General features: G+C 39.2%; 1 protein-coding gene and 1 long non-coding RNA gene across 5 annotated transcripts in view; both read left to right on the top strand.

Annotated features, from left to right (window-relative positions):
* PDE7B (phosphodiesterase 7B) overlaps positions 1-27,077 on the top strand; it is a 175,763-nt gene that overhangs the window by 141,287 nt on the left and 7,399 nt on the right. For all 4 annotated transcript variants that reach the window (XM_068677341.1, XM_068677342.1, XM_068677343.1 and 1 more), the window contains 8 exons: positions 10,323-10,474; positions 11,741-11,804; positions 13,478-13,573; positions 15,231-15,331; positions 16,117-16,248; positions 21,385-21,476; positions 22,497-22,641; positions 24,632-24,728. In XM_068677341.1, the coding sequence (XP_068533442.1) occupies positions 10,323-10,474; positions 11,741-11,804; positions 13,478-13,573; positions 15,231-15,331; positions 16,117-16,248; positions 21,385-21,476; positions 22,497-22,641; positions 24,632-24,728 (879 nt within the window). The remainder of the gene's footprint in view (positions 1-10,322; positions 10,475-11,740; positions 11,805-13,477; positions 13,574-15,230; positions 15,332-16,116; positions 16,249-21,384; positions 21,477-22,496; positions 22,642-24,631; positions 24,729-27,077) is intronic.
* On the top strand, positions 24,735-26,720 carry LOC137854209 (uncharacterized). The gene is made up of 2 exons (XR_011095017.1): positions 24,735-25,942; positions 26,021-26,720. It is a non-coding gene; the product is annotated as an uncharacterized lncRNA (long non-coding RNA).

Here is a 27,077-nt window from a genome sequence, read left to right as displayed (position 1 = left end):
GTGATGTGTGGAGACTTGCATGGCCAACCAGATACATGTATGCACTGACAGTGTTGAGGCAGAAGCTTTTGGGGAAGCTATGTAGCAGCTCCACTCTCCAGTAAAACTGCAGCAGATGGTGCTCGTTAGCCAGCACCACATGAAGAGGAGGCTTTCCATTTTCCCATCCTGCCACAGTAAGGCAAGGGCACGACCTGATGGCCATGGCTATGCCCCAGGAAAAAATAAATAAATAAATAAATAAATAAAAAGCTGAACGTGGCAGACCTGAGGTTCTTTGCTCACAAGAGAGCTTATGAAATATTCAGACTTCACAGACTTCTCCTAAATGGAAGGATACAAGCTTTGCACAACCTTGTAGGCTTATAGGAAAATGGAGAAAGAGCTTTCTTTTCATGCAAGTAAGACATGCCTTAAAATGGATGCAGTGGAAAAAGAAAAGACAAATTCTTACTTTCTGAAGGAGAAATAGGTTGGAATAAGCAAGTATTAAGTGCCATATAACAGGTGAATATAATGTATAAATTGTGTAATACTGACTTCAAACCAAAACTTCCAAAATTTGCAGAGAATTTAACTCTGAACTTGGTAGATCTTGCTTGTAACTGAAACTAACGCAGTTGAAATTAATGATGCCCATTTATTGGCATTTTTTCCATTTCTGTAAATTAAATGAACTTTTGTGCATTCACTTGACAAAAGAGTGGTTAATCTGAATATGTGCAACGTAATTTAGAATTTGAACCACCTCTGCAGTGAAAACTTAACTTGATCCAGTTTTTCTTTTAGCAAAGCATGGTTTGGATTTCAGAAATAAAGGGTCATAGTAGTAAGGCAGCTGTAATTCAGTTCTCTGACTGAGAAAGTTGCTCAGTGAGTCATTGAACCAGATCCCTCCAGTGACTAATGTACATTGATTAAGAGAGATTTCATTATCCCATGATGAGTTGTGCTGGTAACTGCAATGGTACATTTCTTCATTGCATTAATTAAAAGTTTGAGGGAATTCCCTGTGATAAGCCTAGAGCTGTAGGTGAGCATGCAGCAATAACCAAGCAGACCTTGCCATGTTCTAGTTAGATTAGATGCTTTGTTTTATTGCCAAATTAAATTAAACAGAGTAACAAAATAGCAAGTTACATGGCAGATGAATAACTTTTCATTTATTAATTTGCTTGTCATTCTTTATCAAAAGACAAGGAAATTCTTAAGACTTGCACAGTGATTCTCCAGTTTCTATCTTCTTACTAAGTTTTTCTCTGTATCAAATTGAGAAATATTAAAACTGTTTCTGCTCACATTTTTAACTTTTCCTGAAAAATTCTGCATTAGGGACACTTTGTTTTTGTCCCAGTGTCAGTTCTCTCTTTCGTTACCCACAGTATATCTCCACAGTATCAAAGTGTCTGACAGCGCTTACATCTGTGTATTGATATAGGAGGGATTACAGGGAAAGGATGTAGTACGTGACTTGTGACCTCCGAAAAAAAAAAAACTGCACATTTTAAGCTTTGCTTAAAGTTAGTATAGATTGTATGTTTGTAGTAACAGATGATGATTAGTAGTGGTGATGATTACTATTAAGTCTCTGTCTACTATTAAGTCTGTCCTTGATTTGCAGTCTGATTTAAGTCAAGCCCAAGTTTTTCAGTTCGTTTGTACATAAGATGATGCCAGCATGTGATGAACTAGGTATTACAGAAATGAAAAGTGTTGTCCGGGTTAGTAAGGAAAGATATGAACTCATGAAAAAGTCTCCATCTCAAAGAACCAACGTCTGTGGACGTTTGAATCTGTGGTTTCTGCTTGTCTACTGAAAGATCCATTTGCAAAATTTACATTCATTTTTGGTTTTGGATTTCGAACAACTCCAAGACTTTCAGGTAGGGCCCATCTCCAGGGAAAATAAAACTTAACCACAGCCACCAACCCAAAACTGAACCATCAAGTAACTTGAACCCAAATGAATGAGGTTAAAAAAAGTTTGGTTAACTGTCTTGTTTTGTTGCCTTTGGCTAGAAAAGGAAGTGGGAGTGAGAGATGCCTTTTTAGATATTTCTGACCCGGGTTAAATTAGGACACTAAAAGTCTTGTGAGGAAGTTTAAAGGACTGATTGGATTACTCGGATCCCAACCCAGCCTGTGGAGATGAGTCCAAAGTTCCAGATGGTTATTAAATTAGAAAGTGAGAGATCTCATGAGGTCTGCATCATTTCTACATAATACCTCCCTTAGTTCCTCGTGGATAAGCACATCCAAAAGATACTCGTCAACATCCTGAAGGCACACAGGCCTCTTAATCTGGTTAGCTTGCGTCTGGTTTGAATGACAAGAATATTTCCAGAACTGAAGTCAGCCTATGGCCTTGCTTTCAGTTTCCTATTCAAGAAAGAGGAATTGAGTTTCTGTTAATAGTGTGGCAGCATGGAGATTGTTTACTCTTTTCTGGTAATACTTCACATTCAAAATTTCTTCATGTCTCTAGAAATCATCCCAGTCTTTCCTTGCCTTTCCCCCATCCTCCTTCAATCAAATAACAAAGTTGGGTTTTTTTGATTTGGGGTGGATTTTTTGATCTTTGTTGTCGGTTTTGTTTTTTTGTTTTTCAGAGTTCTTATTGGCAAAACCTAATAAAAAGGTAGTCTGAAATGTATATTCTGCTTCCTGCCATTCATGTTCCTTGTTTAGCTTTTGCTTTTCATTTATAGAATATGAAAGCCAGAATGTAAAACTGATTGACATATGTGTTTTCATGTGCTAACAAAATGCCGTAGTTGGGGTTATGAATGCTTCAGAAGAACTCATGAGAGCAAGCAGAACAACTGCAACAAAAAAGCAGCACAGCAAACACAAAGCCTTAGTGAACACTGGCATGATTATGCGGGTTTGTAACATTTTTAATACAGATTTAGGATTCAATTCAACCAAGAATGTCCCTTTAAAATTTTCCAAATGATGCGTGACCCATTCTACCACCCCACCTTCTTTTGCCTGATTAGCAAAGGGAAAGGGTGTACTGAAGATAACACTGAGGATACTTTCCAAATGACCAGAGGAAAAGAAAGAACAAGGAGAAGGGATCATTAAGATGATAAATGGAAGTTAGGTTTGCTGTTATTACAGGTTATGTTGCTTTTTCTCAAGGGGAGGGAAAGGAGAGGGGATGTACCATTTCCTGCTAGAGAAACTATAATCAGCTATAGAACATTTTCAGTTTTCAGTTTTAGGAAAATAAAAAAATTTAAAAAAAAGGTTCTGACTGTACTCCTGTACAAAGATTGAAGTGGCAAAGTGGAGGTTCATATTGAATTGATAAAGACTTTGTGGTGAAACGGAACACAACATACCATTTCCTAAGTGCTTGTAGGAGGCTTAGTAAGAGATGCCAAAATGTTTGTTTGCATAAAGATGATTGATGACCCCCAATAAAGGCTGTAAAATGTGAGGAGAAACATTCATCTTAAATTTGGATATAATCTATTCCTCTTCCTGTTGTTAAGACTAATATTCTGTTACTTAATTGGCCTCTGAAAGCCTGGCTTCTCCAGGAGTTGGTGTAGTAGGATAATTTTTATAATAGTTCTTAAGTTCTGTAGTCTCTTGCAAACACTCTCAAAAGTTTTGGGGCGGAGGGAAGCTATATGACTAGTGTTTTTCAAGATGCCAGCAATTGTGCAGGAACTTTATGATTCGGAAACTGACAAGTTACAAGCCACCATTACCTGAGGCACAATGTTTGAAGAGGAGGAAACCCCATAGCGAGGTGACCTAGAAAATTGGTGTCCCGGAACCTCTCACATTTCATTAACCATGTTTTCCAAAGAAGCATACAAGCACCTCTTCTGTAAACGGGGCACTTCACTGATTTTGTGCAATCGTGCAGGTAGTTGAAGAATGGAATCTTGACTCAGCTTGGATTTTTTTTTTCTGTTGATTTTTTTGTTTTTCTCTGTGTTCAGAATCCCACTCTTTCTCCCAGCCTCTTCCTAGTTGAAAGACTGTTTACCCATTCAAAGAGAATTAATAAAATTGTAACCCATGCAAACAATGGCAGCTAACAGAAAGCACTTGACCTCTAAAATTGAATTTTATCAAAAGTCAAGGAGCAGAGAACACAGTTTGCTCATACTTCCTTATAAAAGTTTTGATACATTGTGTTTTGTTTATTTACTACAAGGATAAAGAAGACTGTGAATGAAATAATTTATTTTACTTGGTCATTACTCACCTACATTTACATATTTTGAATATTAGTATAATTAACAATTATACTACAGTAGCAAAAAAAGGTTTGGGCAGGATACTTAAAAAAAAAAATAAAATACAAAAGGACAAATAAGTCCTGCCCCTAAAATCTAATTGTTACTTAGACTCAACGTCTTTGAAAATCTTTGCAATACTATGTGCATTGTTAGCTTCTAAGACATTTCACAGAGGACTTGGCATATCCTCCACCTAGCTTTTTTCAATTTTTAAGTGTGTTTGAGGAACAGGTGAAAACACAATGTTTATAAAAACTTTTTGTATTCCTCTCTAGTTTGAGGAAGTCTCTTTAGGATTTCTAAATAGCTTTCAGCACAACACTTTATCCGTAGACACTACATGTATATAGTAAGGTGTTTATATATTTTATATATATATATATATATATATATATATATATATAGTATAGATATATATACATACATATATTTACTACATAGCAAGGTGTTCATCTCTGCTGTCTTAGTTGTGGTGACCAACGTAAGTTCAGATGATCAATTTGGTACTGGTATAATCTTACCATTTATAAATCAAATCTGTTTACCAGTTTCTCACACAAGCCTTTTCTCTATCTTCAGTGCTACACACTCATCTTTATAAGAAAAAATTAGTAACCAAATCATGCATTGGATATGCCAAACAAGACTTCAGTAAAGGTGATCTAAATGCCTGGCATGATTAGTCCAGAAAAACAACCAAAAAATAAGGGACAAATACCAACTATTCCTCAAAAGTCAATTAAATGTATCTTGAGTTCTAAATGCATGGATTACTAGTAGGCTGTCAGACGAGGAACCAGTGCAGGAAATTGCCTCCCCAATGCATAGGACCAGAGACAAATCCCTTTGCAGGGCCCTCTCTGTTTGCAAACGTTCTGGGCAGTAAATTGCTGGCCTGATCCTCCAGCTTTCTTCCAGATATTTCAGCACTTTTGCTGGCAATCCTACCTGTTTCTTCAGGCATATATATATATATATATATATATATATATATACACACACAAATGTGAAGAGCAGTGGATGAGTACTGTATGTCTCTACATCCTCAGAAGAGGGGACAGGGTATTGTAAATAATATGAGTCAAAAGCAGATGTTTGAGGACCTGATTTGTATATACTGATTTTATTTTGCATCCTTTTAGAAAGAAGAGAAAAACATTTTCTGTTTCTGAATCAGTTGGCTTTTGAAAATTAATAAGCCTGTTGTTATCCACTCATACTGCTGAGTGACCTGCTTTTATTGTGCACTGAGGTGCAATAAAATAAAAAAGGAGATGCTGTGAAAGAAAACTTAGAGGCATTATTTGAATGCGTAACCAAGTTTGTTTACTTGAAAAGAACAATAACACTGTAATGAATGTCTGGTGTAGAGTTAAGTACATCCTTGTCCAAATTTGATTTATGTGATCGTTTCTGGATGTTAACTCAACCATTGTTAACATAACCTCTGTAATTTTTATGTTCATTCTGCCTGCGGGCACATGCAGCACAGCAATATGAAAGAAATCTGAAAGAAAACTCGTAGCAGTTCCTACTGCAGGAAACCTCTTTCCCTGAAATAACAGAGTTTGGGGTGTAGTGAGCTGTAGATTGTGGTAGAGCAAGCAGATCTATGTAACTGGAGGAGCTGTGTTAGAAAATAGAATGGAAACATTGATTCCTAGAGCTTATTAACCTCTTGAAGTCTATATGCAGTATCCAGAAATTGTCCATGATCTGGTAGCAAATACACATGATATGGATGTCAAATGACCTAACGAAGAGTGCAGCTACTCTTGCTGCCTGCTAAAACACACCAGGAGATGCACTGTGAGCACAGGCAAGCTGTGTTTTTGAAAGCAGATGTTAAGCTTTGTGACAAAAGCTCATATGGACGCTTCTGTAGATATATAGGTACATATAGGTACAGTCCCTACAGTGACTTTGTTTAGTATACAAAGATGAGATTCTCCAACCACCATGCTAGGCAGTAACTCAACAGGATAAGAGAATGTGCATCTCTGAGAGACATGTGATCCTTTTTTAGGTAAACAAAACATTCAGAAGTTGCAACAATGATTAAAGATAAACACAGTTCTCAAGAGAAGTTTTATGGGTATAAACAAAAGATGCTCTTGCTTGTCTTTCATGTTCATTTCAAAATTGCACATAATTACTACATCCTTCCCATGTGAGCCTTGCAGCTTGTTTTCCTGAGCCAGACAACATAGCATATGTTTTAGTACCCCTAGTTCCACAACTGAAGTTGACTGGTATCTGTGAAGACATTTTTGATTCACTTGTAACTCATTTTAATCTAATTAGAAATAGCTTTTAATTAACCCATAAGTTTCAAAGTCATTGCATGACTTAAATCAGGTGTAATCATCAAAATTTTACATTTACAATTTAAATTGAAATTTAGAATTGTCAATTAGGATGTGGTATGTTCAGAGTGTAACTGTTATTCACATAAACCTTTAACTTCATCTTAAGATTGCATCTCAATTTTTCTGTCAGCTGCTGGATCCCGTACATTAGGAATGGCTCTTCACTACTGGGAGATTCTGTCCCAGTTGTTGAGCTGAAAGACAGAATTTCAGCATTCGCTCTGAACTGCTTCACTGTTTGCTCCTGTGTTTTAAGCATCCTTTTTGTCTCTGTTTCATATGGTTGTATTTTTTGTTTGTTTAATATTGATTCAGAGAGGGCTGATGAGATGGTAATGATTGGGTGTTGTGCTTGGAGAGGGGCAGAGTGTTAGACCAAAGTTATGTAAGGCCCCATCATAATGAGATACCTTACTGAGGATGGTCTAGTAACCCAATAAAGGTCACAGCAATAATTTGACAAGTCCTATGACTCATAGACAAATCAATTATTGCTGGAATGACCATGGACACGGTTTTAGCACGATAGCCCTTAAGCATGTGGATAGAATGCAGTGCAGGATTTGGACTGTTCTGTCAAGAGCCCAATTTGAAAATACACTTCCTATAATTCTCAGTCAATAACATGAGTTCCTTCTCATAAGAATGGAAATACAGGACAACAGATTATTGTGGGTAACCTTTTTTGCATAACATATTGTAATATAGTGCTCATCTGAAGCAGCAGGTCCTGTTTCAGAGGTGCTGTCTGCTGGTGGTCCACGGATTACATTTCGTTTGAGATCTGTGACAAATTTATGGAGCAATATAACAAAGCAGCAGCAACAAATTTAACGGTTCAATTCAGAAAGTGTGTTCACAATAAGAAATTATTTATTTCAACCTGAGGTGTTAGTGTTTTGGTAAGTATTATCTGCTCTACTGAAATAGCCTGGCAATACACAGAATAAAATATGCACTTCTTCAAGTGTACAGCTGCTTGTTGGGACTCTGCCCAAACCTTCACCTCTAGATCATCCATAGGAACTCCACATCTGAGTTTTAAAGGAAGGGTAAAGGAAAATAGGTGGTAATTTCAGTCATCCGTGTTTAACTGAGAAAACAGATGTAAACTTAGATAAAAATTAGTTGGAGCAACTACCTGTTTTTAATGCACAAAATGGAAGTTTTCCATGCATTAAAATACAAACTCATTACCTGGAAGCAGTGACTGGTTTTAGGCAAAGTTGAGAAGTCAAGAAACAGCTGACACAAGTTTTAAAAGGGAATTAATTTTAAGAGGGTTTTGGTATTTGGGAATTAAACTGAATGCCAGCAACTTCTTAGAAGTTCACTTCTAAGTGAAAGGAAATGCAAAAGACTAAATAAATAAATAAAATAAATAAAAAAAATTAAAAAGTCTAACAGTTCTTTCACATGTCACTGTATAACTGGGCACCTATGTTAATCACCCTTTCAATAAACCATAAAATTGTTCCAGTATTTAAAATGTGAGAGAGAGTTAAGGCAGGTACTGGCACAGGATAAGTGAAAATCTAACCTTCTGGCTGTTACAGTAGTGACATTGTTACTGTCTGCATTCTTGGTTTTTCAAGTTGTAATAAAATTATTGTGTGCTTTTGTGTTATGAACACAATGGGTACCCACAAGAAGCCTGCAACAGGTCTAAGAAAATACTTCAGCTATTGTTACTCAGTTTTGTAAGTACATTTTTGGTGGTTGTTACTGACTATCTGTCACTCAGTAGCGGTGATGTTTGATAGCAGTTGGATTACATACAGAAGAAACTTGCTACAGAAACTGCTCACATCTGGTCTTGGAGAAATCAAGCACTGACCCATCTAAGGTTCAAACAAACTAATAACTTCTCTGAAAAAAAAAAAAAAAAAAAAAAAAATTAAGAATAGTAAAACTCATAACAGTAGCATACAAAGTCATATTTTAATTTCATAGCAGAAAAAAGGTTCAGCATTTATATATAAAATGAAATAGCAGAATAGAGATAAACATCTTCAGTTCATGGGCGTTTTTTCCGGAGCTCTTATTTAAACCTGAAATCCAGTGAATTACTGTGTGGCATCTTATCTTAAGCAATCATTACTGTTCTGTGAAAGGAGTGCTTAACCTTCAGTTTCTTACAGTGTTCCTCTCATCAACAAAACTCTGTTGAATCTTAATAGCCTTTAACAAATGTCCAGTTTGTCCTCTCTTTTTCCAAAACTTATACCAGACTACATAATGAAAACACTGCAACTGTATGTGAGGTTCTGTTAAAAGTTCAGGTGAAATAACCTAAACCACTATCAGCTTTAGGAAGCCTGCATATTGTTCTTACTAACAATAAAGTATTTTAATTACTCTGACTACAGATTTAATCACTGTGTAAAAACTACCTTGGTTTTTGTGGCACATTTAGCCAGATATGAAAATTTCCTAGTATTAGGAAATTTCAGCATTAGGGAATTAAAATTATCCTGAGTGAGAACAATGTATTCTTTTGTGTAACTAAAAAATGAAGGAATTGCCTTTATATGCTTCCTTTCCTAAGTGGAGGACTGAAATATTATTTTTTTTTAATTTATAATTTGCTTTACTATGTAAGAAGGATAATTATTAACCTATTATTGCTTCTTTTTCTCTTTTCTGTCTTCTTCCAAAACTGGTTCATGCATTTGTGATTTCAGACTGTATTTTGAGGTCCTTTTTGGTGTGGCTGGTTTTGTGGTGTTTGATTTTTTGTGAATTTAACCTGAGAGTAGGAAACTATCCTGTGTAAGGAAGTGCTCTTAACTTCTTGCAAGCTCTGTCTGTAGAGAGAAGCCTCCTGCCTGCACACCTACAAAAAGGAGTATCATTTTATTACAGATCATAAAAAATGGTTTCTATTTGTTCACCAGCAACCACTCATGGTGCTGTGTCAGTGGCATAGATGCCTGTCCTTTGTCTCATTTGCTATCTGTAGCTTCATATTAATCCCCTCATCACATGCTGTAAGAGACCATTCGGAAGGATAAGATGTTCAAACAGCCATATGGGTGTTTTCTACTTCGTCCCATTCACCTCCCTCTCACTGTACCTTGGTTTTAGCATATGCATTTTCCAGAAGATTTGAAAAAAAAAGTTCTTACTGTTTTCAATCCTCCTGCTATGTACTCCATTAAGGTTTAAGTTGATTGTTCTGTATGCTAGTGCCCTGCAATGCTGATGTATTCTCATGACCCTTCTGTGAAGTAGCAAGGTAATGCTATTTTCAGTTTTATAGATACAGAACAGAGGCACATAAGAGTGAGAGCAGGTTTCCCATGCCTGACTCTGCCTTGTCACTTAGGCTTCCTCTGCACATCTACGGTTAGGTGATATATTACATAATAATGATATATTACACCCCTGGTGATTTAGCCTGGATCGCATTAAAGGCTGTGGCAGGCAGTCTCTTGAGCTCAGACTTTCCAAGTCCTACATTAGTGCTCTGTCTACTGGGACATATTTTCTTTCTGAACTAAACAAATATACTGTACTGAAGTATAGGAATTTGAATACTGCCCCTTCATAAGGATTGGCAAGAAACATGAACTTGATGACTTCTGTTATCATTATCACAGCCTTTTTGCTATTTCTCTTTATTTAAGTAATTGAGACTGTCATCCTTGATCTTGGGTTTCATGGTTTCTGTACTGATTCTTTTTCACAGATACAACACTCTCAGGGGAAATTGGCACCAAGAAAAAGGTGAAAAGACTGTTAAGTTTTCAGAGGTATTTCCATGCATCCCGGTTACTGCGTGGAATTGTACCGCAAGCCTCTCTGTACCTGCTGGATGAGGACTACCTTGGGCAAGCAAGGGTAAGAAAGGTCTCCAGACCTCCATGTCTTTTAATAATATTCCAGACTGTCAGTTCTGTCTCAGTGTTTAGAGACAAAAAAGTGTATGGTTGATGTTTCTTAAATGACCCGTGTTACTTGCCTGTCTTACAGAAAATGTACTGTCCATTCCTCTTTCATATTTACAACTTGAAAGACTTAATCTCAAAGCAACAAGAAAATGTCTGAATTTGTTCCACAATTTCAGGTTCTCTCAATTGAAATTATAATCTGGATTTATTAAATGAAGTATCCCTGACTGAGTAACTGATTTAAATACATACAACATCAATGCAAGATTTAATTTATCTGCTCAGAAAAGAAGAAAACAAGGAAAAAAGAAAAAAAAGCCCCTGTCTCACAGCTGGTCCAGAGCAGCTGTTAGGCAACCTACAAGAAAACCCATAATGGCAAAGTTGGCAAAATGGCAAACAGGGAACAATCACTGCATAGAACTTCATGATAGTCATAATATTATAATTTTGCAGCTCTTATGCTTCCTGTTAAAGACATTGCTAACAAAACTGATGGCACTGAGATTACGTGCCTAGAAAATTTTTACTCTCTGCAGGAAAAGGTTACGTATGAGGTGTTAGGAAATAATTAAGAATCCAGAACTAGTTTGAATATAGACAAAGCAATTGGAGTGAACACCCATCTGCCATTCATATATGTATACGTCATACCGTTTGTTCAGTCTCGATCTCTTAGCTGAACTGATGCAGCTCTAAAAATGCTACATATGGTAGCAATAATGGATCCTTCTGCATGGCTGAGTGTGTTTCACAGAAGCACTCTAAGTTCATAAAAATTGTACTTGGGTTATCTGTTTATCAAAATGTAGTTCATATTCTCCATGAGATCTAAAGTTGTATTTTACTGTAATAAAATCCTAGGAGAGTTTGTAATGGATTGATTTGGGGACATGAAAGAATGTTAAAAAAGTTGTGCAGTAAAAGTAATTGTTTTCATAATATTTTATGTTATTCCATGTTTTGCGCTCCATTTGAGGCCTTTTTAAGTGTCAAGTTTGAAACCTCCTCAGTTAAAAGTGCAAGTGATACTTTTATGCAGTGTAACTAAATTTGGTTCCTGGCTTCTGATAACTTCAAATACATGTCTATACCTTTCCAGAACAAAGCTTTAAAGTTGCGGAAACCAATCCTGTGATTAATATGGAATAATAATTTAAATCTGCTTTACAGTTTGATATATCCATCATTTGCCTCTTTGAATTTGTTTTTCTAGCATATGCTATCCAAAGTGGGAATGTGGGATTTTGACATTTTCTTGTTTGACCGCTTGACAAATGGTAAGTAATTTCAAAAGAAATGTGTGTATATATTTAAGATCTTTTTATATACGACTATCCTAAAAATTCCTAAGTAATATTTTGCTAAATTTTTCAAGTTTAGATTATTGAAAAAAATTGATACAATTAACTCCTTTTAAAATCATACCCTTGAACATTTCAGGCTTTTCCCAGAATATTCAGAACTATAGGATAATGTTTATAAAGTGTATTTTTTGTATTAATCTAATCTCTTACATTTATTATGATCACCTTTTGCTTGTTTATTATGAGTTGTTTGTTAGTTTCAAGGAAGTATTTCAGTTCCTTTTATGGGAAACTCCAAAGCTACTTTAAGATAGACCTATAAGATACATTGGTTGGTATGTTGATAATCAGGCAATTCCTGTCAATATAAAGTACCTTTAACCAAACATATCCTTGCTTTGTGTTTATTCTGGATAGAAAAATAGTAAAAGTCAATAAAAAACTAAAACTTTGTGAAACTTTTTATCTAAACATATGCCTGTAACAGCACATCCTCACTGATGTCTACGCAGTGCCTCTTAGTCAGGTAGTTGCTGAAGAGGACACAATCACACCATTGGCCTTTCTGAATTGCTTAAAGAAATTAGGTTCCCCAGTCCTCACCCCTCAATTCAGATAGACTCAGCTGCAGCAGATGATGTAGGAGAAGTTGGTTTAGAGGTTAATTTAGCTGAGTGACTGGCAGGGAAGAGTGGAAAGGATGGCAAATAGCAAGGGAGGTAAAAATATAATTCTTCTAAATTACCTTTCTACTTTCTATGCCCTTAGTCAGTAGCCAAGGCCAAGTAAGTTTCCATGTCTTCTTCATACATATGTTTGTTTTCTTTCCCGAGTTATATTAAATGAGAAAAGACTCCCTTCAGACATTGCTTACACTTTGTAGGGGTTGGTTGAGGTTTTTTCTGAACTTTTCTGGAAACGTTGGTACTGAATTATACAGTGCAAACAGTTCTAAACATTGTGTGTATGTCTAGTATAGTACAGTTGATATATAATTGATATCTAGGCTCAATTTTGTCAATGTTGCCAGTATTGAATTCACAGTAAGACCAATATTACAGTGGGACTTAAGACTGTAAATGCAGTAACTCATTTTTTCCTGTTTGCATCATTGTTGTGAGATGCAGCTGTAGGTGAGAAAGGTATGTAGATTGTGTACGTGTTTGTACAGCCATTAAAAAAAAATAAATAAACTTTAATTACAAGCTGCAGAATTGTCATTAATTAATTACTTAGTACAATACGGCAAGCCAAAAAGGCAGAAGAGCCATTCACTCTTTCTTTCATTTCTGGAGGTAACCTGGATTATGGAGATGCTGTGGTTCTCAAACAATCTTGTCAAAAGATTTCCAGTTGAACTATGTTAATTGGCCTCCTGTGTCATGCTGAAATAGCAAGCACGACTTCATGGCAACTAGACAACAGAATGGCACTGACACAGCCATGCTGTCAAGTCTTGATTGTATAAGGGAGTAATTTAGATAAGCTACTTTATGAGTGTCATCTAATCAGATGTGAATAGAGCTAAAGTGATAGGAGCTGACTAATAGTTAGGAAACTACCAAAATTTTTAGTCAATTTTTAGTCTTGCGTGGTTGGTAACTCCATGTTAAAGGAATCTGAGAGTTGTTCCTCTCTGCTTTTAGGAAACAGTCTCGTAACACTGCTCTGCCACCTCTTCAACGTGCATGGACTTATTCACCATTTCCAGCTAGATATGGTTACGTTACATAGGTTTTTAGGTAAGTGGTCACCTCCAAATTGTTGTTAAATGCAGGTTACAGCTTAAGTAGGGCCGCAAAAAAGGTCTTGTCTTGTTCTGCCTATCTATGTAAAATGACAGTGTTGTTACAATAACTGCAGTAAAACATTTCTGTGATATATATAAGTGTACAATTTACAGGTACCTGGACTCTCCGTTCAGTACCTGTTAAGTCAGTGGAGAAACTTAAAAGACTTTGTATTGGACTTAAAAATCCCAGTACTGCAGTTTCACTGATGATTTAAAAAAAAAAAGTATGTCGTGCAGAGATGTGGCAGGCAGAGGAGGCCCACACAGGCAGACACACATTGCAGAACCTACCCGTGCACAATACAATTGTGGTACAGCAACATTATTTTAGTGACTAATAGACCACTGAGACCCAGGGCAGTTAAAAGCTTATGTGCAAAATTTAACAAATTATATCAAGCTGTCTACACTGAACAGTGTTGATGAAAGCCCCTGCTGCTGTTACTGCCAACAGAAATATTAGCCCCATGCTGTCAGCGAACCAAAAGAAGAAATTGGCCAAAATCAATTGCTTTCTGCATCATGTTTTGAATGCAGCTGAATGCCGTTTTGTTTGACTGTCAGACAACATTTCAAAGGCAGGATCTCTTCTTTACTAACACACGACTGTTTCTTCTGGAAGGCTTTCCTCCAGTGTGGAGAGAGATGACTTCTCCTTGCCTTTGCTAGCTCCTGACATGAGGTGGATGTTCAGATAATTAGAGCCAGAATTAGTTAGGGTTTAAAGAGTTACTGACTGTAACTTCAAATGAGCTGAAAACAAACTGAAGGCTAGGACTCCTCTGGAATGGCCCATGCTGGAGGTGAGCACTGTCATTAATTTTGCCCATTGCCTTTCTGTCTCATCAATTTGATGGTGTCAAGGACAGCATTTTGGGCAAGGCCGCATGCGGCTTCCACCATTCAAGTTGCGTTGCCCCAGGATCCCCTGACAGTGTGGGCACTGCTGCAAGGAGAAGATGAGCTTGAGGCACAAACCTCAGTGGTTTTCTCTACTAGTGCAAGATGAGAGTTGAGTGGCACTCAGTCTTCAGATGGTACACTTAAAGCTCCACAAACTGACACAAAAAGGACTGGTATTTTAAAAGGGAAGCATCGTGTGGTTGTCACCGAAGATTTTGATTCAAATAACCAAATGCCCTATCTTTTGATTTTCAGTGGGAATGCCTTGAACTGTAGTCCTTGAACAGCAAATGGTGCCAGGATGTCAGGGCCTCTCCCCCTGCTGCTATAAAATAGGCAGTACTGCTGTAATGACATATTGCTCCCCTATGACAGCAGCCTAAATAATTACACTCCGTTGTGGATAAATTTGCCTTTCTTCCTTATTTATTTTACTCCTGAATGAGAGCCTTCACTAAGGCAAGAAAGAGTTGATTTATGAACTAGACCCAGTGTATCCCCATGGGCCTCACAAATCCTTTCATGCATTTTTTTTTTCTGAAGGTATCCCAATAAGAGCACCAGTCTAAGTAAGCTACAGGTATTTGAAGAAACCCCATAGGTAGCTGACTGAAAAACCCCAAATTGTATTTTAAGTCCAGTTGCCAGTTGTGGGCATGGAATCCAGAGACAAAAGGGTCTTTGTTTTCTGTTTTGGTTCCCAGTTATGGTTCAAGAAGATTACCACAGCCAAAACCCATACCACAATGCTGTCCATGCTGCTGACGTCACACAAGCTATGCACTGCTATCTAAGGGAGCCCAAGGTAATGACAGCCTTTCACGCTGATGTTGCTTTCAGATAATTCTCAAATTGCTTTCTCAGGATTAAAAAACGAGCAAATGTCAACAACAACAATAAAAAACTATTTTTAGATAGCAGAAAATGACTGTGTACTTGAAGTCACCAACAAGTCAGTAGCAAAGTCAGCTACAGCTTCCAGACACTCCAAGCAAGCTACTGAAATCTCTTCCCATATGCAGATGATGTATCTGAGCTCTATTAAATGAGCTCTGGCAAGTTCTGCTGTGGCAGTGTGCACCAGCCCTCCACCTGGGGTGGCAGTGCTCCCAGCAAAGCCAGTAGAAGGCAATGTCTGCCCATGCGTCAGCCACTTCAGGGAATACGCCCCTCACATCAATATTTCAAAGTACTGAATATGGCATTGGGACACCAAAAGTGGGCACGCATTTTAGCGTATGCTACTATACAACGACCTGCTTGTACACTTACTTCCTTTTTTTAAACTAAATCTTCTAGACTAAGCTTAAACACTCGTATAACAAGCCATATCTTGTCCTGAAAAATAAAAGGATAAGGAATACAAGCTGTTGTAACATGTGGATGTAGTCTGATATACTTTATATTTTTTTTTCAATAATGGCCTCAAAAAGATTGAGCATGATTAATTTTAGTTTTGACATCTGTGTACTCCTACAAAACTGAGCAGTGCCATGATGTCAGCTGGTTTGTTTATCTGCCAAAGGGGGTGGGGGGGAAGGGGGAAGTGTTTACTGTTTGTGTTCTTGTTGTGATTAATGTGTGATTCAGCTTGCCAACTTCCTCACCCCATCGGACATCATGCTTGGACTGCTAGCTGCTGCAGCTCATGATGTGGATCATCCAGGGGTCAACCAGCCCTTTTTGATCAAAACTAAGCACCACCTTGCCAGCCTGTACCAGGTAAAAACACTCTTCAGACTGGTAATATGTAAAATAATGTCAAGGAGGGACTAAGCAACTTGCAGTGAGCTTTCACAGTCATGAATGACCTACATTGTAAGTCTGAACAATTTCAGCTATGCTTCTCACTGGGCATCTTTTCTTATAGTAAAGCTGCTGGACATGAGAAAGAAGTTAGAAATATGCAGTTTTGTTGAGGACATTTAAGCCAAATCAGTTGCTTTGGTTATTTCTAATGTAGATTATCTGGGTTAAGGAGCTCTGGGTAGGAGATTTAAAATCAGAGAAACGGTTTGTTTCATTTTCCTTCAGCATAGAAGTAAACAACAAGAATGTCTTAAATTGGCATTTTGTTAAAAGAAACTTCAGCTTCATGTGGCTCTAGGAAAACTGAACGTTTCACGAATGTTGCAATTTAAAAAAGAAATAGAAGATAGAGGGGAAAAAATAGTTGTAGATATTTACACAACCATGCCTAGAGATATAAAGAAAAAACTTAAAAGCAGCCACCACAGGTCATGCCACAGGTTGTTTAGACCTATATCCTGTTTCTAAGAGCAGACAGTAAAGCATCTCAGAGAAATACAAGCCTGGGGTAAATATAGTGTTGTCCTTCACCTGGTATATATCCTCTTGTTCAAATAACTATCAGTGAATTCATCCTCTGATGATTTTTGTGGTCCTTCCTGAACATATTTCTAGCTTTGGTCCATGGCAATTACTGTAGCTCTGGATTTTATCTATAATTATCATATATGTACAATCAAGCTATCTTCGTGTACATGTGTACTTTATTGTATATGCACATCTTTATTCTTTACATTATGTTTATATATACACACTTGGGCAATGCCATAAATCATTTTGGTTGCACTAACTGTAATTCGTAGTTAACAAATGGAGATTGTAGTGATTTCTATCCTTTGGAAGAATTGGCTTCAGCCTTTTTAAAAAGGTGTCAGAATCAGAATATCCTCAGTTAAAAATAAATCTAACTGAGGAAGACTCACTAATAGCTGGGTGCCTTTCTATACATAGTAAATGAAGAGTTTGCTGTGATTTGCTAAGTACTTGTAAGGAGGTTCTGTCTTGTTTTGCCCTGCTCAAGCAGCACTGGTGTTTAACATAAGTTGGATATGTAAGGGTTCGGTTTTCCTTCAGCCCTGGGAACAAGGCTGAGCCATGGGAGCCTCAGCCAGGACATGGTAATGCTCAGAGACTCCAAACCTTGTGACTGGCCTAGTCACAGATTGGAGATCTTTCAATAGTCTTAAGTAAAAAAATAAAATAAAATAAAATAAAATAAAATAAAATAAAATAAAATAAAATAAAATAAAATAAAATAAAATAAAATAAAATAAAATAAAATAAAATAAAATAAAATAAAATAAAATATAGGATTTTTTTCTTTCCCAGTCTTGGGAAACCCAGTTTTAGGGTTCAATCCTCTGATACGACAGAGACTTCCTAGCATTCAGTCTTTAAAATAAATCTGTGCTACTTATGGTTTTTCAAAAAATAAGAAGTGGTGAAGCAACCTCTCTCAAAATCACAGTTGAAAACACCAGTCTGTAAGCCATCACATAGATTTTTTTTTCCCTGCATGGTTTATCTCCTATCCCCCAGCCTAAGCCATCAGATAACTAATGGCAATTAGACTTAATAAGGCAGTAGAGTGTTCCTGGGTGGAATAGCTGACTACTAATTGTTGGCAACAGCTTCGGGGATTCTGGCTGCTTGCATTTAACAGGGGAGTCATATGACTTCATGCTCAGTTGTCACTTGTTAACTTGACCTCTCCTTTTCCCTGCTCCCTGTACTTTAAACATGAGATACTAGACACTGTAGCGGCTTCGATTTAAGTTCTCATATAGCAGCAGGCAAAGATCAGAAATTTACAGGAGTGGAAATATTCTGGAACGGATACCCAAGTGTTTTTGTTTGTTTGTTTGTTTGTTTGTTGAGTAACTATTAGTTGGATGCAAGGAAGTTCTTGGATGCCTACACACTCAGTCCTGTTCTGGCTGGCCTTCAGTGTGGCCAAACGTTAGGCAAGCAGGCTTCCCATACGGAGCATGGGAGAGCTCTAGGCCAGTACAGTAAGGTAAGACAGCCCAGAGGCTGGCAATCTCTCAAGCTCAGCTGTGAGCCAGTTAGAGAGAAAACTGAAAAAGAGCCTCTTGCCATGCAAATAAAGCATTTGTTTAACAAAGATGGGCGATGCTCCAAAGTGGGAATTAAGTGTGTGCAGGGACCAGCAAGCAACAGCGTGCTCCTTCCTTCCCAGGGGAGCAGTGTTGAGATGTAGATGCTGGCAGGTCCTTCTCTTCACGAGCACAGCAGTCTTAGAGTTCCAGACCACTTGTGGGGAAACAGGGGAGATGACAAAGCAGGTACAAATTTGGGCTGGAAACTGAGTTTCCAGGAACAAAATGAGGTCTGTCAGGGAGGAGGCCAATGAGCCCCAGCTCTCAATGTGCTCTGCTCTGTGAAGGTGGCTAGAAGTGGATACTGCCAATAGAGGTGTGGAGACAACAGAATCCAAGACACCTCTTTTGGGGTTCCTCTTGTAGTTGAGGATGGATAGGAGAATAAACAGGAAAAATCATCCAATAAACAGTAAGGGAGGTGGGGGGTGGAGGAGCACACAACAACATAGGCACTTAACACATGAAACTACAGTGTTTTGATTTGAAGTTCACTTTATTCCATATTTTTCCTCAGCTAGCCAGGTGTGATCTGTTTCACAGACAAGCTTGCTCTGCATTCTCTACCCAGAGAACTTTCTGTAATCATCTTGTTAGGTTTCTTTTGAGAAATTGCTTGCACACTTATGCTGACAACCAGGTATTTCAGGCCCCTAAGCATAACGTGTAAGTCATACGTCTTATAGTCAACAAACCCCAGCTCAAAAGACAACTCGTCAATATGAAAGGCCTATAGCTTGTGTGGTTGGCTGAATCTGAGACTGAGGTCCCAGAAAATGCAGGGAAGTTGACTGAATGATAAGCTGACAGTCAGTTGTAAACTCTTTAACCATGCTGCCTTCTGAAGCACAGAAGGGAAGGATGTATCTGAAGCATCACAGAATGGTAGAAGAGAAATTAAGACAACCCAGTGGGAATTGTTGAGCTCTATCCCACTGCAGCTCTGGAAAGGATGTGGGGGCGTGGGATGCTCTGCAGGGAACCTCGGCTGAGAGGAGGTTTCAGGGGCTGGGGATATCAGATGGGAGCTGCAGGAACTGTGCATGCAGTCATGGTCTGCAGCAAGCATCAGCCTTCCCAAAGGTGACAGCCAGGCAGGGTTTGTCTACTTTACCTTAGGGCAGGAAGACGGCAGCCCATGAACCTGGAGCAACCACTGGTACCAGGATTCAGCTCTGAGATTAGGAAGGTGAAAGAAGAAAAAAGATATTGTGTCCTACTGTAGTCCCGTGTTTTTCTTGGTCAGGGTACAGGGTTGCAAAAGTCCATCCTGATGTATTTAGGCAAAACGAGAAGGATATTTAAGTTGGCTGGTGAACAGAGTTGCTGTCAAAAGTAATTTAGACATTGCCTCGCTTGTTCTGATGGTTGGAAAATTGTTTTCTTGTTGTTTGTTTTTTGTTGTTTTTTTTTTTGTATCGGTAATTTCTATTAGGGAAGCAATATGTGAATTCAAAAAGCAGCAGAGCGTAGTGCAGAAAATATAGTAATGGCAAATCAATCAAATTTGTGTGCTCTCAACTTTGCAGTAATTTTGAGCACAAAATGTCAAGAAAATTTTGGAAAGATAGCCAAAATGCAAACTGGATCTGGACACTGGCAATCTTTTCTGTTTCAGTGGTCGTTCCATACAGTAGGATAACAAAGAAGGAAAGGGAAACCTTAAGGCGAACATAATTCTGAGTCCTTCTTGGAGCAGTGGAGCTGTGCATCACATCCAACGGGAAAGGCAGCACCACTTCAGCTACAGCTCAGAGTTGTGTGACTGTGTAGAAAGGAGACAAAGACTGACAGTGGCCAGAGAGAGGGATGCTGATGCTAGTTTCTTAGAAGGTAGCAACAAGGTGGAGTCCTTGTTCTGCTACCTGCCCAAAAGGTTGGGTTGTTTGTTTGTTGTTTGCTTGTTTGAATCTAGTGCTCTTCTACTGAAAAAGCCACAGATAGTGCCCAAAAGATGTTGCAATTCTCCCAAGAGTGTCCCCATTGCTGGGTGACAGTCATCTCATTTGTACTGTGTGCTTTTTGTGTGTGTTCAGGGACTGAGTAGTTCATTGGAGTGTCTTTTGTTGAGCTGTGCCACTGCAGCAAACAGGTTTGAGTTGTAAAAATTGCGCTAGAGGTTTCTGAAAAAGTTACATTGCTGAACTGTTCAGTGGTAGAAAGCATTCTGTGGACTAAATGGCTGATGATTGATAAGTGCATTGTGTGTTAGGACAGTAATATGAAATCATCAGACACAAGATACCCAATTTGTTATAATTTGCAGACGACCTACAAAGCTGTGTTTCTGTTCCCTGGGATTATTGTTTTTCCTGTCTAACTTTGTTTCCACTTAGTTGGAAGCAAACAAACAAGGACTCAAAATTTGTTGCAGACTCTGTTGCTGAAGCCTGCAGATGCTTAGTGATGCTGGTATCTTGTTTTCACTGAGCAGCTGCCAGGAGCTTCCAGTTCCCTGACTTCAGGGGAAGTTTGGCAGTTCAGTTTTCTTTTACTTGTCTGCTCCGCATTCAGACTGTAGAACCTGAAAAGTCAGCTTGGGATCAGTACAAGGTAAACCATAAGCTAGATAAGATTTTGCAATCATGATTTAATTATTTTGTTAGTAGATCTTTTAAAATGTAAGCTACCTTGCACTCAGATGTGATTAACTCCTCTGTTCACAGCAGGGCTCAAAAAATGCAGAGTAGGACTCCAGGGTTGACCGTAGCTAGGAAACCTAGAAGCACAACGTCCTTAACTCTAGAAATCCAGAGCACTTCCTCGTACCCAAAAGTGGCTAAAAAGCACACATTTTAGGCTCAAACTCTTTCATTTTGTTACAGAAAATAATTTCCAACCAGCTCTAGGCATCAAGTGATATGGCAAATGTGTATGTGTGCCATGTGCACTTACCTAATCCTTTATGTATTCCTTTTATTCATCCCAGAATGTTTCAGTGCTAGAAAATCATCACTGGAGATCTACGATAGGCATGCTTCGAGAATCACGGCTCCTCGCCCACCTGCCCAAGGAGGTGACGTAAGTGTCAGCTAGAGGAAATCATCACTGAAAAACTAATCCTTGGTTTCCTTCACTCTTCTCAAAAGGACACAGGCAGAGAAGTCAGACTTCAGAGTAGGCTAAACATCCTGCTCTCTCTTGGTGCCAGTATGAAATCACGAGACTAAGTTATACTGCAGAAGTATTTTCTAAGAATTTGCCTCTTCTGCAGCATGAGGATGGACAGGGTCAGTGGAAACATTGGGCATCCCAGCCAGAGCAGACCTTTTCAGATCCATTGTCATTTTTCTTTTACACAGCACCAACCAGACATGGAAAGATTTAATGACTAAAAAGCATGTAGTAGAAAAATTGAGGAGTTGGTCAAGTAGCTAAGAGGTTGCTAAGGAATCCCAGATATTGCAGAGGAGGTGTGGGGTTCCTTTTTCACCTTCTCTGGGTGAAGTGAGGGGAAAAAAAAAAAAGCAACTTCATCGCCTAGGCCAAGGTGATGCTCGTTTCCTACCTGCTGGTGTTGTTCAGTGCTTTTCCCACCAAGGAAAGGAGATGGAGCCAATGAACAGCCTGCAATACTAGGGTTTAATCACAGGTGACCTTGCCAAGAATGTAAACAAGTTTCCTGGAAGCAATAAGCTCCATATTCCTCCAGAAATCCCTCACATCAGACTGACAACTTCTGTTCAGGCCTACTGTAGAGTTGCAGTATTCAGCACCCCGCTCCGAGCAGCTGAAGTAAAACATGACCATTTTTCTAGATGCTCCATCCTGTTTATTTTTCCTTTCCTAGAGCTTTTTGGAAGCTGTCAGAACCACCTACACAAACTTTTTTTTTCCATGTTATCCTTTCCTTCTGAAGCCCTTTAGGCAGCTAGAGCAGTTTTACCCTGCCCACCCCACCAGAGAATGACCACGCAGACCAGATCGGATCCATGAAGAACAAGGAAACTTTGTGCTAGCTATGGCCCATAGCAGGTTGTTTTGCACTGTTAAGTGTTCAGTGGTATCATGACTAAAGAGGCTTGTTTTCCTTAATTGCAGACAGGACATCGAGCAGCAGCTCGGCTCCCTGATCTTGGCAACAGACATCAACAGACAGAACGAGTTCTTGATCCGCCTGAAGTCTCACCTTGACAATCAGGATTTGAGGCTGGAGGATGCACAAGACAGACATTTTATGCTTCAGGTAACTTTTAAAATTATTTTTTTTCCACTATTGTTTTCTTACTCATTTTTCAAGTCATGCTATTTCCCAGTACACGTTAGAATAACATAGGGATAGTGTTTCTGAACAACAGCACTGCCTTACCTAGTGTCATAATCACTTTGCTTCTGCCACCTGGCATGTCAGACAAGCATAAGGTGCCTCTCATGTTTCCTTATGTGAGCTCCTTGAGTTAAAAAGCTGGCAATGCAACAGATGGAGGAGAGTGCCATATGCTGAGAAATGATGATAAGCCACTAATTACTTTATTTCCAGAACACTACATTTCTTCCCAGGTAATGCCTTGATTTTATTCTCCCTATGACAAGTGTCACTTCAGTGGTGTTATTTCCTAGTGATGGGCAGGAGAGCAGCACCCTTCTTGGTGCTCTTCCAAGGCAGGCTGACACCAGGTGCCCAAGCCCTGGTCCTGCGACTGATGTTCAGAAAGTGCTGCTGCAGAGGCAGCTGTTGCCATGGCAGCAGGGGCTTCGCCATTGAATCGTAGCTAATGAAGAAACCATGTTTTATTTAAAAATCAAATAGATTCTCCCAGCTAAGCTGCAGTCATTAACAGGCCCTTCAGAATAAACCTCTACCTATTAAAGCATTATTGGGATTAAAGTAGCTGTATATACATGCTTCTGGGGAGAATCAATTTCCCTCTTAAGTGCACAAAGGAGTTAAAGTGAGCATTGTCATTTACAAAACAAACATCTACACGTTATCACTTTGTTGAGGTTACGGGAAAGGTGACAGCTGCAGGGAAAGAAGTGCTGATCTGTTAATTCTGCTCCCTCCAGAAGCGTGGGAAATGTAGCAATCTGCTCGTCTGTCCTCCAAGAAACACGGCCTTCTGTCAGATTCCTGCACGGCCTGTGCAGGGCAGGATGATGGGTTTATCATATTTCTGGACAGATTAGGCAAGAAAGTTGTGCAAATGCCAGAGGCACAAGGATTACAGATCTCAACTATGGCAAAAAAAATTCCTCGTGCACTTTCTTGACGACAGATAAAAACTCGGACAGAGACATAGTGAGATTTAATTGTTTGGTGGATTATTTGTGGAAGTAAAAAAAAAAAACAAGAATTCTAGACTGGTCAGGATATGTTAAAGAATGGCTGGAATGCTCTTTTAAGTACACAGTAACATTAAGGCTAATCAATTTAATCCAGAAAGAAAAGTGACTTTGGAGACTTCCCTCCTCCAGTTCACAGGTCTGAATTTATACAGGAAATATTTCTTATGTTTTCCTCTCCGGGTGCCAGAATGAATTCTGTCCTCTGTCAAACTTACTGACTGTGTTCGGTCTATCTAGGAAGAAGTGAGGTACACAACATCTTGTTCCAAGGCAGTAATGGATGGACCATTACATAGCTCACTTTATGAAGCAGTTACATGATTTTAGAATTCTTTTGCCCTCCTGTACTCATTCCCCTACAAAGCACTTAATAGCCCTGGTTAACTAAGTGAAACCAAGCCAGAGGCGGTGCACAGGGCCCTGTGCTTTGTAAGGAAAAGCACGTGGACATTAAAATGAAGTGTAGCTGAAGTGGGATGCAAGGTCACTCACTGAGACCACAGAGGAACGACGCCCAAACAGCCTTACACCAGCTTGGCTCTTCCTTCCCTCATCATCACTCACGGATGCTGAGCCAGGCAATCGGCAGGAGCCAACCTGAAGCTTTTGTTGGCTTACTCCTTACAAGGGATATCCAAAAGACTTTGCCATCTTGGAATTTGGCCCTCCTCTTGTTCTCACTACAGTAAAGCAGAGGGCTGAATGAAAGGTTTGTTTGCAGCTTAAGTAAATGCTCTTTCCTCAAAAGGCAGCTTTGGGTGAGGCTCAGTATCCAAAAGGTGATCTTAACCCTTCCCACCATCACTGGTGAGACCTGAGAGTTTCACGACCGTTGGAAGCCCTGCTAGATAATTTCTTGTCTCACCTCTGCTTTTCCCCTTTGCTTTCAGATTGCGCTCAAGTGTGCTGACATCTGCAACCCGTGCCGGCTGTGGGACCTGAGCAAACAGTGGAGCGAGCGAGTCTGCGAGGAGTTCTACCGGCAAGGTCAGCCCCCTCCCCGCCTGCTCTCAGGCACGGTGTGCAGCAGGACAGAGGGCTGACCCTGGCAGGGAGCGTTCAGCCCTTTGCCTTGAAATCTCCCTCAAGGACAAGCAGTTGCACGGACACGCTGCCTCATCTGGAAAGGAAGGCGGAGCAGAGGAGCAGTGAGGATTTACGTGACCCAGCTGCTCTTCTAGCAGGAGGGAGGCAGAGCTGTGCCGTGCCTCAGCTCTTGAATTTTGCTGAAGAGCCCACGGCTTGGTTCCTCGCTGAGAACCCTCCAGCCGTCGTTAGCTCTTGTGAGCTGAAACTGCGCCAGCATCATACTGCTAGTGACTGCATTTTATCTCACTTTTCAGACTCTCACAACTCCTACAGGAGGCTCAGCCTCCGTGTTTCCCAGATATGACACACTCTTCTGCATAGAACCGCAGAGAAAGAGTTCAAATTCAGTTCCCAGCACAGTAAGCTTCCCTAACATGCTTCAAATGGCCAAAGTAGGCAAGCCAACGCTCTGCTAGAACCTATTGCAAATGCTTTCAGACCCCTGCAGAGAGCTCAGTCATGCAGGGCCTTTTTTAAACACAGTAATTGCACCATTTGGCTCTATCTGCATAGGCAAGGTCATGCTGTGCTACAACACGGACAGGGTGCAGCAGAGTTTAATCACTGCTAAATTCTTTGTTTGCAGCATCCTGAGAGCCTAAGGCAAGTGGTACAAACACTGGAAGAGCACACAATGAAGTACTCAATTCACTTAAAACTCTGCAGTACTGAGTTAAGCCACATTTGGGCTGGTACCTAGTACAGTTAGTCCGGAACATTAACGAACAAGGACAAATAGTTCAACAAGTTAATTTTTAGCCAGCATCAGTTCAAGCTGGTGAAACGTCTTTGATGCTTTTGAAGCAACATAAGCCACTTGCAAGATGCAGGTTTATTTAGTCAGATGTATAGCCAAGGCATAATCAATATCTAACATGAGGACAGGGTCCCAGTTGTCTGAAATCTCACCATTGGGGGGTACTGAGGGACAATGCTGTGAAAGACAGCAATCTCAGCTCTTACAAACTTATGCTTTTTCCCTAAGACTCAAGATGCATTAGTAAAACTTCTATAACATACCTCTGAAAGGGGACACAGGAGTATACAAGACGAGTTAGAGCTGTAACAAGGGGGAAAAGGGCAATTATGTGGGAGAACCTACAGAAGCAATGGTTTGACTGTCACTGGTGGCTGTGTAATCTTGGTGATTAAAAAAAAAAAAAAGAAAAAACAGTAAATATTGTATTTAGATACCATTACCACTTAAAAACATATTCTTGTAGACCTCGCTACCCCCTTACACACAATGCTGAGGCACAAAGGTATTTTTTTGTCACTAAGGTTGGTATTTGGAAACCATAGCTCTTATGGTCGGAATTTTAACTGTAGATGAGGCAGATAATTAATGCATTGATTAATCTTCCTGCTGTATACAGAAGTTTGAATTTTTTTTTGTATGAAATGTTTCTAATGCCATTTAAATAGACTCAAACCCTGATTTTCCAATCATCTGGTGCATCTACACCTATCACTAAATAAAATATACACATCAGTTAGATTTCAGGGAGCAGCTGATCCCTACAACAATTCCTAACACAAACCTTTCATAGAAAAATAGTTTAACCTGATCCTAAGAAATTCGAGCATCTCAGTACAGCAAAAACCTTGAAAGTGGATCATTTGAATGGGCATTTCAAAAGTCAGTTAGGAACAGAGGGAACATAATGCAACTTGATTTGTTTACATAAAGCTGGAATTGGCGAGGAACAAGATTCAAGAAAATGGCTCATGTTTAAACAACATTCATGCTCAGTTTCTCTAGAGGTGGTAAAATTGGTTGAAAGGTTTCCCCCAGCGTGAGAGTTCTCAGCAACCAATTCATGCAGTTACTTTTCTAGCAACTTGGAACACAAAAAAAAAAAAAAATGACCATCCCTTAAGTTCTTACCATGCTAAGAAAAATCTTGTCTTTCTCAATTAAATGGCTTGTCAAAGACAAGATGTTGGTACAGTTTGAGCCATACATGCAAACCATTTGGAACCCAGCATACTTACATCACTGGAGTTCTCTTTTATCTGTCAAAGATTTCTTGAAGTGGGTAGAAGGGAAGAAGAGAACAAACAAGCTGCACATTTGGAAACATAAACTCACTTTGTCTCAGTGTTGATGAATAGTTCCTTTTGATTGTTTGTGAAGCTCAAAACATTTCCCTGGTATTTCCTAAATATCTAGTTAAAACTGAAAACATGCCCCTCACTTACATTTAAGAAGCTATTTCGTGCTGCAGGGAGGAGAAGGGGAAAGCT

Source organism: Anas acuta, chromosome 3 (genome assembly GCF_963932015.1).
Source record: "Anas acuta chromosome 3, bAnaAcu1.1, whole genome shotgun sequence".
NCBI lineage: Eukaryota > Metazoa > Chordata > Aves > Anseriformes > Anatidae > Anas > Anas acuta.
Note: the sequence above shows the minus strand (reverse complement) of the source record. Positions and strands in the feature narration are given on the sequence as shown.